This window comes from Bidens hawaiensis, unplaced genomic scaffold (assembly GCF_021521415.1).
Source record: "Bidens hawaiensis isolate Kalapana, Puna unplaced genomic scaffold, B.hawaiensis_p1.1 tig00023426_1, whole genome shotgun sequence".
Taxonomy (NCBI): domain Eukaryota; kingdom Viridiplantae; phylum Streptophyta; class Magnoliopsida; order Asterales; family Asteraceae; genus Bidens; species Bidens hawaiensis.
In genome coordinates, this window is record NW_027493681.1 from 27,943 (window position 1) to 41,485 (window position 13,543).

Sequence of the window (13,543 nt, forward strand, 5' to 3'; positions counted from 1 at the left end):
TTGTTTTGCTTTAATAGTGTAAATTTAAATAAACGTGTTTCTCATAATTTGTTTATACATTGAGCTAAAACAAAAACAAAGGAACTAGGTTAATTATCACAGCATACACGCGTGACAAGACACCATGGTTTACTTTAGGGGCTTGAGTTGAACTAACAACCCTTGATCAAATTCTGGCATTGGAACTCTCTTAAAGGATTCATCTTTCTTAAATAGCTCCCAAGTGAATGTTGTCACCAAACGATGGATCATGACCAAAGTTTCCATTTTTGCAAACTCCATACCAGGACACATCCTTGGGCCACCTCCAAATGGCACGTAACTAAATGGTGGCGGTGATGGCGTGTTCTTTTCAAAACGAGTTGGGTCGAACATGGTTGGATTTTGGAAAATTCTATCATCCATGTGTGTCATGGGCATAGATATCAACACCTAAAAACACATCATATAAAATCAATATAAGTGATTGTTTTATATATATGCGGTATTTTGTCGATTAATTAGTTTTGGTCCATACCTGCCATCCTTTTGGAATTATGAATCCTCCATACTCAATATCTTGTTTAGCTCGTCGGAAGCTCAAAGTCACAGGAGGGTTTATCCTCAATATCTCATACGCTACTCTCCATGTGTACTTCATCTTCGAGAGGTCTTCCCATGTTAAATCTTCTTTCGGTGCTTTGTTACTTGAAATTTCTTGTTGTTCTGTAATTGAGGCTTGTGCATACATCTTAATATATGTTTTTGCAATTGATTACAACATAGAGGAATATTGTGTTACCTTGAACTATAGTAGAGTAGATAGATTTATTGTTAGCTAAAAGCCTAGCGAAGAATGTAAGAAGGATGGAGGTTGTGTCAAATCCTGCAACCATCACTACGATGATGTTGTCGATGATCTCCTCTTCAGACATCGTTGTTGAGCTATCATCACTACGAATGCTAAGCAATGAAGTGATTAGATCTTTATAAGGACCACGTTGTTGACTTTGTTCTTTAAGTGCCTCTTTTTTCTTGCGTAAAAGGTCAATAAGCATCGGCACAAGTTTCTTCCTTGCCACGACCGCACGATTGTATTTACTGAAAGGCAAATTGATTGGGACCGATAAAATACCTTCAATCATATCCTGGAAAAGTGGTAGCAATTTCTCTCTTTGCGGTCCTCTTTCAATCCCAAAAAGAAGCGAGCAAATTATGTTGAAGGTTAAGGTCTTGACCAAGGGTTGCACCTACATGGTTATAATTTAGAATGCTAATAATTCTAGTACTGTAACACACTTATATATATGTACAAGTTTGATTGTTTACCTGGACCTCATTTTTCCCATGCCAATAGGTTAGAAGGTGGTGTCGGACTTCTTCATCTACTTTCGCAACATGTTGCTTCAACACTTCAATCCTAAGAAACGCACCTAGTGCAGCTCTTACTCGTTTGTGATCATTTCCGGACAACTCAAATATATTTTTGGAACCCAAGATCCTACTGATTGACGGTGGTTGACTATTGAGTAGGTTCCCATCACAAGTGTAAAAGAACTTATTTGCGGTTGGACCATGCAAAACAACGGTTGGCTATCCAAATAGACTTGCTTTCCAAACAGCACCATAGTTTGTTATTCGTTCTTGAAGCCATTTATCAACCTTGTCGGTTTTCAAGGCCTTTAAAAGACTAAGGCTTTGCCCTATCACAGGCAGCCCCAACGAACCAGGTGGTAGTTGATTGTTATACTTCTTATCTTGGAAAAGGAAAATTGTGGGAACCAAAATCAACAATAATAATAAAATTATGAAAATCATGAAGTCCATGGCAAGAAAACACAAGGGTGTATTTTATGGCGGACTTCTCTTGCTTTATACATGTTGGTTGGTTCACCGGTTGTCATTTTATAGGTGGCATCATTCAAGAAGCCGTTTTCATCACCAATATTTAATTTGTAAAAACATTATTTAAGAGATTAATTTTATATATTAGAGGATAGTTTAAATAAAAAACAATTGTTTTGCACAGAGGTGTGATAATGTTTTAAAATAAAGCACACCATCTAAGTAGACACTATAACATGTAAATAGAAAAATATACAGTTTTTTGAACCTACTAATCTCAACTACTAGATCATAGATCCAATGACTTAGATCTATTCTTATCACTACTAGAAAAAAGGTCTTCAATGACACGCATTGCGTGTCATTAAAGGACCCTTATGACACGCAAATGTGTGTCAGAAGCCTTGCCATAAATTGGGTATGACATGCTTTCTGTGTGTCATATTTAATGACACGCATTTATGACACACGTTTTTGACATGCATTTATGACACGCTTTCAATACTAGTGTTTACGACAGCAATTAACGACACTCATGTATGCATGTCATCCTATAACTTTTAATTTTATTTTTTTTGCATAATTAATAATATTTAAATTAATAATTTAAAATATAGTAACAAAACTATGCATTGCATTTCCAAAATAAGCATCCTACATCAAAAGATTACATATAATTCCTAAGTTAACAAAAGTATCGGTTAATATTTAGTATAATACATATCACTAACGAAATATAAACTGTGTTGTATACGCCGACCAATCTTCTCGAACCGAATCGAAATTTCTCTCCGTGTATTTGTGTTTGCCTCCCCCAACCTAAGTTGAAAATTAAAAAAAAAATACGTTAGGTAAAAAGTCATGATACCTACGAATTTAATACACTTGTAGCAAATACTAAAAAAGACTTCATCTAATTACAACAAATAATTCTTTTATTTGTATTTGCATCAATGTGAAAAAAAAAGAAGCACTTTCGATGTATATATATTTTACAGATAGATAACGCAGTAATATATAAACCATCATCGATTCACCAAACGATTAGAATAGAAATTATATGTGGATTTAAAATCGGATCTTAGGAAGACTATTTTATCATCAGTTCCTGTAAAGGAATTTACAGCTAGATAACGCAGTTTCTTCATATACATCATCGATCCACAATTTATATTGAAATTAAGTAAAAATTTTCAAAAAAAAACTAAAAATAATGATAGAATTTGTGAAAACGACATGATATGGATGTTAAGCAGAAGATGAATATGAATGATTTGAGCTTAGGAAACAAGAGGCTGTATACTTAAGCTTAAAGGCCACAATAAAATAGAAAAATAATAAAATAAATAAATTTCACTTACATTGTTATCAACGAGGATTTGAAGTCCTTCATAAACGATCTCCTTCATGAAATTTAAGACGTAATAACCACACTCGGTACTTCCCGGCTGAGTCGGACACTACAAAATTACAAACAATATAATTATTAAGACATAATTAAAGTTTGTAGTGATTTATAAAACAAAAATATGAGACTTAGTCAAATTTCAGAATTTAGGCTTACAACATGCTGTCAAAAATACCAAACATATTAAGTTCTCACCTTGCAGTTGAGATATGGGAACATTGAACCCGACCCATCCACGAAACTTATCTTTAAACGCTGCTTCAGTGGCTCTCGTCCAATCTTCATATTGTTTTTCTCCAGATCCAAGCATTATCTGAATATATTTTAATCTTTATTCATATGAAGGTCGAGTGTTTGATCCAATTCCTAAACAAGTGCTACAATTTGAGTTAATTTACTTACAAATTGAACATCATCTTGCAGCAAATCAGGAGCAACCGAGAATATTATGTCAATACCTTTCTGGTAGTCCAACCTCCCAATAAATTTCACAGTAGAAAGAAAAGATAACAACCTTCCCTGAAAGGTCATCGAGAGAGTAATGAGACGGGATATGCTCATCCCGAGATGGATTCCATTCTGTTACATCAATGCCATTTGTGATCCTGCATTGCCATATAACTAGACTACTTGTAAAATGATAAATAAAAATAGTGATAACACCAATCTAAAGCATCATGATAACTACCAGTGAACTATATTATGTTAATATAAACAAGTTAATATAATATATGGACTGCAAAATACATACCATTAACAACAGTCTTTCGACTACTGAGAAGCTCGTCTAGAACATCTCCACCTTCTGGGGTTGTAATTTCCCGAGAATAGCCCTGATCACGACAATTAAACACATAAGCAATCCTAAATGTTTATATCTTAGAGGGAAGTTTTGTCTTTTTTTATTACCTCGCTAACTGTCAGTATCCGGTCAGCAGTGACAGTTGCACCTTTTGGAATATTAACAGCTTCACCAGTGTCAAGAGCATGTGTTCTTGCCCATGTAGGAAATATCCACCCCAAAGCTCCGTACCACTCGGGTGGCAATCCAAAATTCCTATAAGTCGATGCTGGCTCAACTCCCTACAAAGTAATAGTATTAATGCATCATGCTAAATGTACATTTTATTTAATTTGTATACCTGGTGTGCAAGATTATGTATCACAACAATACTCCTGGCATCTTTGTAAAATCCATACAGGCAATACTTTGCTGCTAATAGTCTAGAGCATAATACATATGTTAGACTCGGATATTACAAAATGAGCAAAAAACACACATTTTTTGAAGAATTAAGGACATACACTAGGACAAGACCAGCATGCCAATCATTGGCAAGAAACAAACATTTTTCACCATATGTATACCCTCCTAAAGGAAGAACTAGAGGAGCTTCACATGCTGCGTGACAAAGTAAGGTGAAACAAAACTGCTCCAAAAACGTAATAATGTTAATTTTTTTTTATTGAAAAACATATGATTAGTAAAGTACAATTTTCTTAATTAGTACCTGGTTATCTTCAAATTCACCATAAGCATCACCGTATGGGTTTCCATGACGGTGGTCCACAAATACCTGAAAACACCATAATAAGATTAACAGGAAAATTCATATGAACTGTCAATTATGCTTTAGAATTCAACATTTATAAAACAAAAAAAATTATGCTTCAGAAATAACTTAACACTCTTTTATTAAACCCTAGCCAATTAATGATAGAATAAGGTAAAATTGAAGAAATCTACCTCAAAGAAGATAAAATCCTTCAATAAACTCAAACTTTTGCTTCAATTCTTCAAAAAACCAGGCAGAAGGTCGTGGTGGTGACCGGCTTTCGGGGTGATGGACGGCGTTCGTGGTGGTGGCTGGCGTTGGTTCGTGATGGTGGCTGGCGTTGGTTCGTGGTGGTGGTGGACGGTGATGCGTCTGCGAACGTGCGTATGCGTATGTTAAGGGTTTGTGGTCTGCACTCTGCAGTACTATTAATTTTATTATTATTATTATATATAAGTCAAACTAGTCAAAGGTTTTTTTGACACACATATATTGGCGGGAGGTTAAGTTTTTAATTTTGACTGAAATATGATGACATGCAAACTTTTTTTTTCAATTTATGACATTTTTAACGACACACAAAAACGAGGGTCATAAATCTTCAATTTTACAAAATTAATGACATATTTTTAATGACTCGCATAATTGCGCGTCATAAATCGACGCGTGTCATTATGCGCATGTCATTAAAGCCCTTTTTTCTAGTGGTGTATATTTTTCATAAAACTATTATTTTTTTAAGTTTTTATATATTATATTCAAAGTCACTAAAAAATTCAGGTGAATATTCAATTAAATTATAATTATATGTATATGGTAATGTTCATTCGGATTATTAAATTGGTCGTTAATTAATTATTATTATTTTTATATATACACAAAATCTGTCATCTATAGTATCTACCTTCTTAAGTATAGTTGTATACTATCTACTTTTCATGTATTTAATTTTCTCGTATCTATTTTATTTTCATTACATACGTCCAGATATTCATGGGTCAATGAAGTTTTTATACGACAGTTTAAATTATTTTTGTTTAATTTCGTGATCCGTTACATATTTTCTGACAAAAAATCATAAAATATTGGGACTTCATTGTATAGGTTCGGCAAGTGCACAACGAAACACAAAGTGAAATGTTCGTTTTTCTTTCTGTGCTTTCTTGGGATCCGTAGGTAATCGTCGACAAATCATTATGTCAACAAAATCTATCGGTAAAAGACTACAGATATTTACAAGTGTATTTTGGTATGCAACTAAGAAAATAAAGAGCATCATTGGTGATGATTTATTAATAAATTGTTACATAAGATAATCTTGTTTGATGTCCAAAACAGGTTCAACTACTAACAACCAAAGCATATATGTTATTGTGTCGTTTTCATTTGCTTAAAACTTGTCATGTGTCGGACAATTAGTATCGCCGTCCGTCTTTGGATTCACCTACTTAATTTACATAAATGATGGTTTGATCAAAGCAAAAAAAAAACATGAGTTGGCCGGCTTAATTCCTATCCTAAAACAAATCTTCAACTATTTGAATTCTTCTTCCATTAAATTTTCCCAACATTCATGCTTCACATGACACCATAGTTTCTTTTAGGAGCTTGACCCGAACTAACAACCCTTGATCAAATTCTGGTAATGGAACTCTCTTGAAGGTTTCGTCTTTCTTAAGTAGTTCCCAATTGAATGTTGTTACCAAACAATGTATCATGACTAAAGTTTCCATTTTTGCAAGCTCGATACCAGGACACATCCTCGGCCCACCTCCAAATGGAATGTAACTAAAAGGTGGTGGCGATGGTCCAAGTTGTTCAAAACGAGTAGGGTCGAACCTGGCTGGATTTGGGAAAATGCCATCATCCATGTGTGTCATGGACATAGATATCAACACCTGAAAGCACAACATATAAATTAGTTGTAATTGATTGTTTTATATCATCTTTTGTCTTTTAACTCTTTATTGATTAATCAGTTATGTACATACTTGCCATCCTTTTGGAATTATGAATCCTCCATACTCAATATCTTGTTTAGATCGTCGGAAGGTCAAAGCCACCGGAGGGTTTATCCGCATTATCTCTGTTGCTACCCTCCAGGTGTACTTCATCTTGGTGAGATCTTCCCATGTTAAAGCTTCTTCTGATGCCTTATTATTAAAAACTTCTTGATGTTCTGGGATTTCAAATATATGAACTCAATTTGATGGACAAAGTATAAATCTGTGTATGCTGGCATTCAAACCTTTTAGGCTAACACATGCATAAGACTTTAGTTCAGACACTTATATATGCCTTTTGAAATTGATTACAACATAATAAAGGGAAAGATTATGTGACCTTGAACTATGCTAGAGTAGATAGATTTGTTGTTAGCCAAAAGCCTAATTAATAAGGTAAGAAGGACGGATGTTGTGCCGTATCCTGCAAACATCACAGCGATGATGTTGTCGATGATTTCCTCTTCGGACATTATTGTTGAGCCATCATCATCACGGATGCTAAGAAACAAAGTGATTAGATCTTTATGAGGATTACCTTGTTGATTTTGTTCCTTAAGTGCCTCACTTTTCTCATGTATAAGTTGTATAAGCATCGGTACAAGTTTCTTTCTTGCTATGATCGCCTGATTGTATCTCGTGAAAGGCAAGTTGATTGGAATTGATAACACACCTTTCACCATATCATGGAAAAGTGGTAGCAGTTTCTCTCTTTGGGGTCCTCTTTCAATCCCAAAAACAAGCGAACAAATTACATTGAAGGTCAAGATCCTTATCAAGGGTTGCACCTACAACATTTAGTAACCAAGACAATATTATTACAAATAGCGTAGCACGCTTAACAAGGGTGGTTGGAATGGTCATAGGATGGATATGGATCAGGATGGGATACCTTTTATTTTTTTTAATAAGGAAATTCAAAAATCAAATCAAACGGTTATATGCCTTTTAATTTATTTTTTAACTTCGACCTTATGACTACTCACATCACATCGCGTACTATTTTTTTTCACTCTTAACTTTTATAAATTTCTTCTTGTTTCTCTTCAAAATACTTAGATCAAGCAGTGGATTCTACTCCTTTGATAACAACAAGCTATCTCTAGCGCCCGTAAAAAATGAAGAACAAAGTCCGAGGAAGAAGAAATAGCACTGGCCAATGCTCTAATGCATCTGAAGACGTACCCAATACACGAGAATCTACATCGGCATTCATCTTTTTGGTTTTTTTTAACATTTTAAAGAATTTATTCCCAGGTCGGACTGCAATTTTTATTAGTTGAAAACTGGTTTATTGTGAAATGACTTGGTGAATGTATTTCTATAGTTTTAAGGTGTGATGAAATGGAAAGATGTGATCTGACGCTGATATGGAGGAGACGTGGTTGCTGGTATAAAAAGTATGTATTTTCACCATCTAAGATTATATGTTGTTGGCTAACTAGAAACCAGTCCCAAGTTAAAACGTTATGTCAACGCCCTGTAGGCATGAAGCCATTAACTAACCGACCATTACCAATGCAATGTGGAGGAACTAGAAATTATCTAAAAGAATAAACCAACAAAAAGAAAAGGAAGAAAATTGATTGGTGCATTGAAGATGACCTAGTTAGCCCTTGATGTCACGTAGTTAGCCCATAAATGGTGGTCTAAGGGTCAAATTGAGGCTCAAAATTGTATAAACAATATATGACTATTTACCAATTTACCTGGACCTCATGTTTCCCATGCCAATGCGTTTGAAGATGGTGTTGGGTTTCTTCATCTACTTTGGCAACATATTCCTTCAACACATCAACCTTGAGAAACGAAACGATAGCCTCTCTGGCGCGTTTGTGATCATTTCCGGACAACTCCATTATATTTTTGGGACCAAAGATTCTGCTAAGTGATGGTGGTTGTGTGTTGGTGAGTAGGTTCCCATCGCAAGTGTATATCAACTTATTTGCGGTTGGGCCATGCAAAACAACCGTCGGGTATCCAAAAAGACTTGCTTTCCAAACAGGACCGTAGTTTGCTATTCGTTCTTGAATCCAGTTTTCGACCATGTCGGCTTTCATGGCGTTTAAGAGGCCAATGCTTTGCCCTATCACCGGTAGTCCCAACGAACCCGGAGGCAGTTGACCGTTGTACTTCTTAGGATGGATAAGGAAAATGATGGGAACCAAAATCAACAATAACAATAAACTCACATATACCATGAATTCCATGGCTAGAAAACAGTGCATGCTAGTAATGAGAGATATAATTGTATAAATAGTACACACTCTTGTTGCTTTACTGTTGTTTGGTTGTCCGTTTATGGAAAATTTAGATGTAATGCCAAAAAGTTATGAGTTGCGATATCAAATTACGAACCCCGTTATACATTTTATGGTCAAGTTAATAATTAAAGCCGACGAGAAAACCTAACACAAAACGAGAACTTCGAGATGTGCGTTTAGCTTCGATGGGATAAGGCTTCTAGAAGGGATAGTGTTAGGATATAAGTAGGGGCTTTATGTATTATTGTATGTATGTGTTTTCTTTGTTGTAAATCATTCACCCAGTGGGAGCTCACGTTGGGTTGATCGGTTCGATTAATATATTTCATCATTTTAACTGAGAACGGGATCGTTCATTTATATCTTATCTTTATATTATTTATGTTCAGTCGTTTGATTTACCACACCCGTCTCGACTGTTTATCAAGTGCAAAATCCTTTCGTGGTTAGTTTTGGACCTACATTAGATAATACTGATTATAATAAGGAGACACTTGACTATTAATTAAATGTGTGTTAATCATCTCACAATTAAACATTTTAAATAATCAACCAAAAGTTAAATCATAGTCTTTCGTTGTTAATTAACTACTGGATCGATTATAATTTTAAAGAGATTTATTACATTGACAGTGTAGTAATCAATTAAGTTAAAAAGAGCATCTTTTGAATGACGAGTTTGATAATAAATATTTGTTAAAAATTACATAAGATAATCTTGTTTTAATGCCCAATTGCCCAAAACAAGTTCAACTGCTGACAACCAAGGCAATCATATATATGTTAGGATGTCGTTTTCTGATATGCTTAAAATATATATATATATTACATACACATCGTTATATCAATAACTGCATTGAAGATAGTCTTGTTTAATGGCCAAAATTAACAAGTTGAACAACTAGCATGCTAAGAAATATACATGTCATGATGTCGTTCTCATGCATGCTTAAATTTTCTTGTGTCATTATCGTGACCTCTACTCATATTTTGAAAAACCAGACCAACCGGTAATTGGACCATATGAGACAATGAACAAATCGACTCATGCTTTAATTTTCTTGTGTCATCAACGTCCAGTTCAACTTGGAATGGGTGGACAAGTTGGAACAAATGATCAGTAACTTATAGGCCTGGCAAATTTTCCCAATTAAACACTAAAGTTTGGGTCATTTGCACTAAGTAAAAGGTTTTAGGCCCCTTTGGGTTAAGTGTTATTTTGAAATGACTGTAAATGGTTGGACCTAAAGAGAATAGCATTCACAGCAATAAATTTTCATAAACTGTTATATCAATGTCCGTCAGATTCTAAAACTTTTTAAAAAAACCTCATATTTTCTCCAACAACGATAAACCACCACAAATTGTCATATTATCACATAGTTTTCATAAATATACTTAAACACTAAATAGTTAAATTGTTAACACAATAATAGAATAGTACATAGCATAAATATAAAATAAAATTTACATAAAGAAATACTATATTATTTAAACACTAAATAGTTAAATGGTTAACATAATTATAAATAAGCGAACCTTTCATATGGTTAGATTTGTGGTTTATATAATGTTTAATTTATTCCACTCCTTTTTTTATTATTTTCTTCAAAAAGGCTCTAGGTGGAGAGGACAATTAGGCTAAAAGGTATACACCCCTCAACACCATTCTTCCACTCGTCACATCAATTTTCACCCTGTCATTCAATATCACCATTCAACCAAAGAAATACATCATTCTCCACCAATCTATTATTTAATAATAAAAAGAAAAAAAAGAAAAGAAAAAAATTTGATTGGTTAATATCAAATGAGAGGAAAAAGTTGAATATGAATGACCATTTTAGAGGAGGGAGGGGGGGGGGGGGGGGTTTCAAGGAGACCCCTCGCGTGAGGGATGTCATGTGGCTATCATGTCAGACCAGTAGAGGTTGTGTACTGATATATACCATATAGTTTTAGAGAGGTCTATTGTAGGGATGTAGTGTCAAACTTCCTTTTTTACAACTGCCTCCACAATTGTAGCTTATGCTACATCATCCGTCTTATGTTGTCATGTCACTACAAGAAATTTGAGCTTTGGTAGCGACAAAAAGTCGTCGCTAAAAATAAAAAAGTCGCCGCTAGTTTCTCGCCGCTGATACCCATTTTTTCTGCCACTAATTCATTATGTTGCCGCTAAAAAAACTCATCCCTAAAACCTGTTGTCGCCACTAATAGAGGGAATTTAGTGGCGACATAATTTGTCGCTAATACTACATGTTGCCGCTAAAAGTTGTCATCGCTAATACATGTGTCGCCGCTAAAACTACCTATTTAACATGAATCTGGTTCTGCTGATTTTTAAAACTGCAGTTTTCGGTCATAGTATAAGTTTTTGATTATGCTGATTTCTAAATACCTGGGTAGTCCGATTTTTAGTCCGAAGTATACATAAATATTAACGTAAAATTATAGCATAATGTGTTAGTTAGAGAATCCTAGACATAAACAACTATTGCCATCATAAACACTAAACTCCTCTTCATCTTCAAGCTTGCCGACATCGTCTTCATCCTCATCTTCTTCCCTACTACTTTCCCCTTTTGCGAATTATTGAACAAGATGAGTTGATTGATAAAATTGGGGTCTTTAAAGAACACCTTAATTTGTTCCTAAAATATAATAAAGTACATGTTATAAGTTAAAGATGCATACATATTGATCGACATGCAAGTTTCGGGACAATTAAAACGGACATTTCACATACATATTGATCTACAAATTTACAAGTTTCGGGATAAACTACAAGTTTCCGGTCAAATGAGCAATACGTGAATTTTTCATAAATATCAATATACATATATACAAGTTCATTTTACACAAATATATCGATCTACATGCAAGTTTCGAGTCAAAACGAGCATTTTACATACATATTGATCTACATATATACAAGTTGACATACATATATCAATCTATATATATATATATATACTAGTTTTTATCCCCCGTATTACGGGTGTTGTTTTATATTATTTGTTTCTAATATTTATTTTTTGAATTTTTATTTTTTTTATTGTATGAAAGTTAATAATATACTTATGGTTTGATGATAAATTATTTCACAAATAAATAAGATGTTATAACCCGGTTTAAAAGTTATATGGGTTTGATGAGACCCAAGACCCGTTTATTTTTTTTTACTATAAAATTGATTTTATAATTATATATAATATATATCTTTTTTTAAATAAATCATATATTAATTTTTAGTATCCCTACTTTATAGGATTTTTATATCAAATATTTGGTGAGATTGATTTTTAATTTAACGAGATGTTATAACCCGCTTAAGAAATATCTGGGTTTGATAAGACCCATACCCGTGAATTCGGATCAAATGCATGAGAAGCCTCCATTTTAAAATCAAGCAAATCTGGTGACTCCAAAAAAAGGGGGAGCGACCACATCGCTACATGTAAGATTTTTATGTCTTCATTTATATATATATATATTATAGATAGGGAGAGGATCTTGAGAGAACTCTATTTTATAAAGAGAACTAGAGAACTAATAATGAAGTATTTTTAATTTAATTAAAACAAATTTTTTTAATTTTTTTTTTCTTTCATCCTTCTTATATGTTGTTATTCTTCACCACAAAAAAATATAAAAATAAAAAAACAAAAAAAAAACCATTGTAATGCATATATGCAATACATAGACTTTTTTATAATGGATATGTGCAATAGTGTCCATTTTGATATTTGAATTAGTATTGAATAGCATATATATAGTTGTTTGTATTGTATATTTGCAATATTGTTATATTATATACAAAAATTAAAAAAATCGATATAGTGCATATGTGCATTAGTGTTGTATTACATATATGCAATAATGTGTTTTGCATACAATTATTAGTGTCGTATTTGTATATATTCAATAATGTGTATTAGATAATGTATTTGTTTTGTATCATATGCAATAAAACACTATTTTATATATACAATACACATTAATGCACATACGCATTACATCGGCGGTTTTTTTCAGGAACAATATCATCTTATTAGGAGGAAAGAAAAAAAATCACAAAATATTTTTTTATAAAATTGTTAAAAATAATTCTTTACTAGTTCTCTAGTTCTCTCTTTAAGAGGAGTTCTCTTTAGATCTCACCCCTATATATATATATACACACACATATATATATATATACAAGATCATTTACACAAAATATATCTATCTACATGCAAGTTTCGGGAAATGGGCATTCTACAAACATATTGATCTACATACATACAAGTTTCGGTCCAAACGAGCAATACGTGCATTTTACATACATATAGCAATCTACATACCTGCGTGAATGAGGGTGTAATTGCGGGTGCTCCAAAGAAACCGACGCTTTAGATTAAGAAGGCTTGTACCGGATCCCTTTCATCCAACCACGTCGAGGACCCATGACTTCTTCAAATACTTCAATTCCCCTAACAGGAGATG

At 33.5% G+C, this 13,543-nt stretch overlaps 3 protein-coding genes and 2 non-coding genes across 6 annotated transcripts; all 5 read right to left on the bottom strand.

Annotated features, from left to right (window-relative positions):
* Positions 1–37: 37 nt before the first annotated feature.
* On the bottom strand, positions 38–1,820 carry LOC143567553 (beta-amyrin 28-monooxygenase-like). 2 transcript variants are annotated; one of them, XM_077053946.1, is made up of 4 exons: positions 1,309–1,820; positions 782–1,229; positions 518–705; positions 38–432 (listed from the first exon to the last, which is right to left on the bottom strand). In XM_077053946.1, exons 2-4 carry the CDS (start codon positions 1,122–1,124, stop codon positions 130–132), a joined length of 834 nt encoding a protein of 277 aa, XP_076910061.1. In that variant the 5' UTR covers positions 1,125–1,229; positions 1,309–1,820; the 3' UTR covers positions 38–129. The 2 variants fall into 2 exon arrangements, with proteins under 2 accessions (XP_076910061.1, XP_076910062.1); XM_077053947.1 differs by having other exon boundaries at positions 782–1,820.
* A 610-nt stretch (positions 1,821–2,430) lies between these two features.
* On the bottom strand, positions 2,431–5,783 carry LOC143567545 (soluble starch synthase 1, chloroplastic/amyloplastic-like). Its single transcript, XM_077053940.1, has 12 exons — positions 5,766–5,783; positions 4,744–4,809; positions 4,538–4,662; positions 4,375–4,456; positions 4,142–4,315; positions 3,984–4,065; positions 3,921–3,927; positions 3,747–3,837; positions 3,635–3,694; positions 3,408–3,545; positions 3,186–3,284; positions 2,431–2,478 (listed from the first exon to the last, which is right to left on the bottom strand). The coding sequence occupies exons 1-12, from the start codon at positions 5,781–5,783 to the stop codon at positions 2,431–2,433; spliced, it is 990 nt and encodes a 329-aa protein (XP_076910055.1).
* LOC143567560 (small nucleolar RNA snoR27) lies at positions 2,803–2,862 on the bottom strand. The gene has a single exon (XR_013141435.1). It is a non-coding gene; the product is annotated as a small nucleolar RNA snoR27 (small nucleolar RNA).
* On the bottom strand, positions 2,898–2,990 carry LOC143567559 (small nucleolar RNA snoR27). Its single transcript, XR_013141434.1, has one exon. It is a non-coding gene; the product is annotated as a small nucleolar RNA snoR27 (small nucleolar RNA).
* Positions 5,779–9,022, bottom strand: LOC143567554 (cytochrome P450 716B1-like). Its single transcript, XM_077053948.1, has 4 exons — positions 8,501–9,022; positions 7,132–7,579; positions 6,780–6,967; positions 5,779–6,686 (listed from the first exon to the last, which is right to left on the bottom strand). Exons 1-4 carry the CDS (start codon positions 9,017–9,019, stop codon positions 6,360–6,362), a joined length of 1,482 nt encoding a protein of 493 aa, XP_076910063.1. The 5' UTR covers positions 9,020–9,022; the 3' UTR covers positions 5,779–6,359.
* Between the last annotated feature and the right edge of the window lie 4,521 nt (positions 9,023–13,543).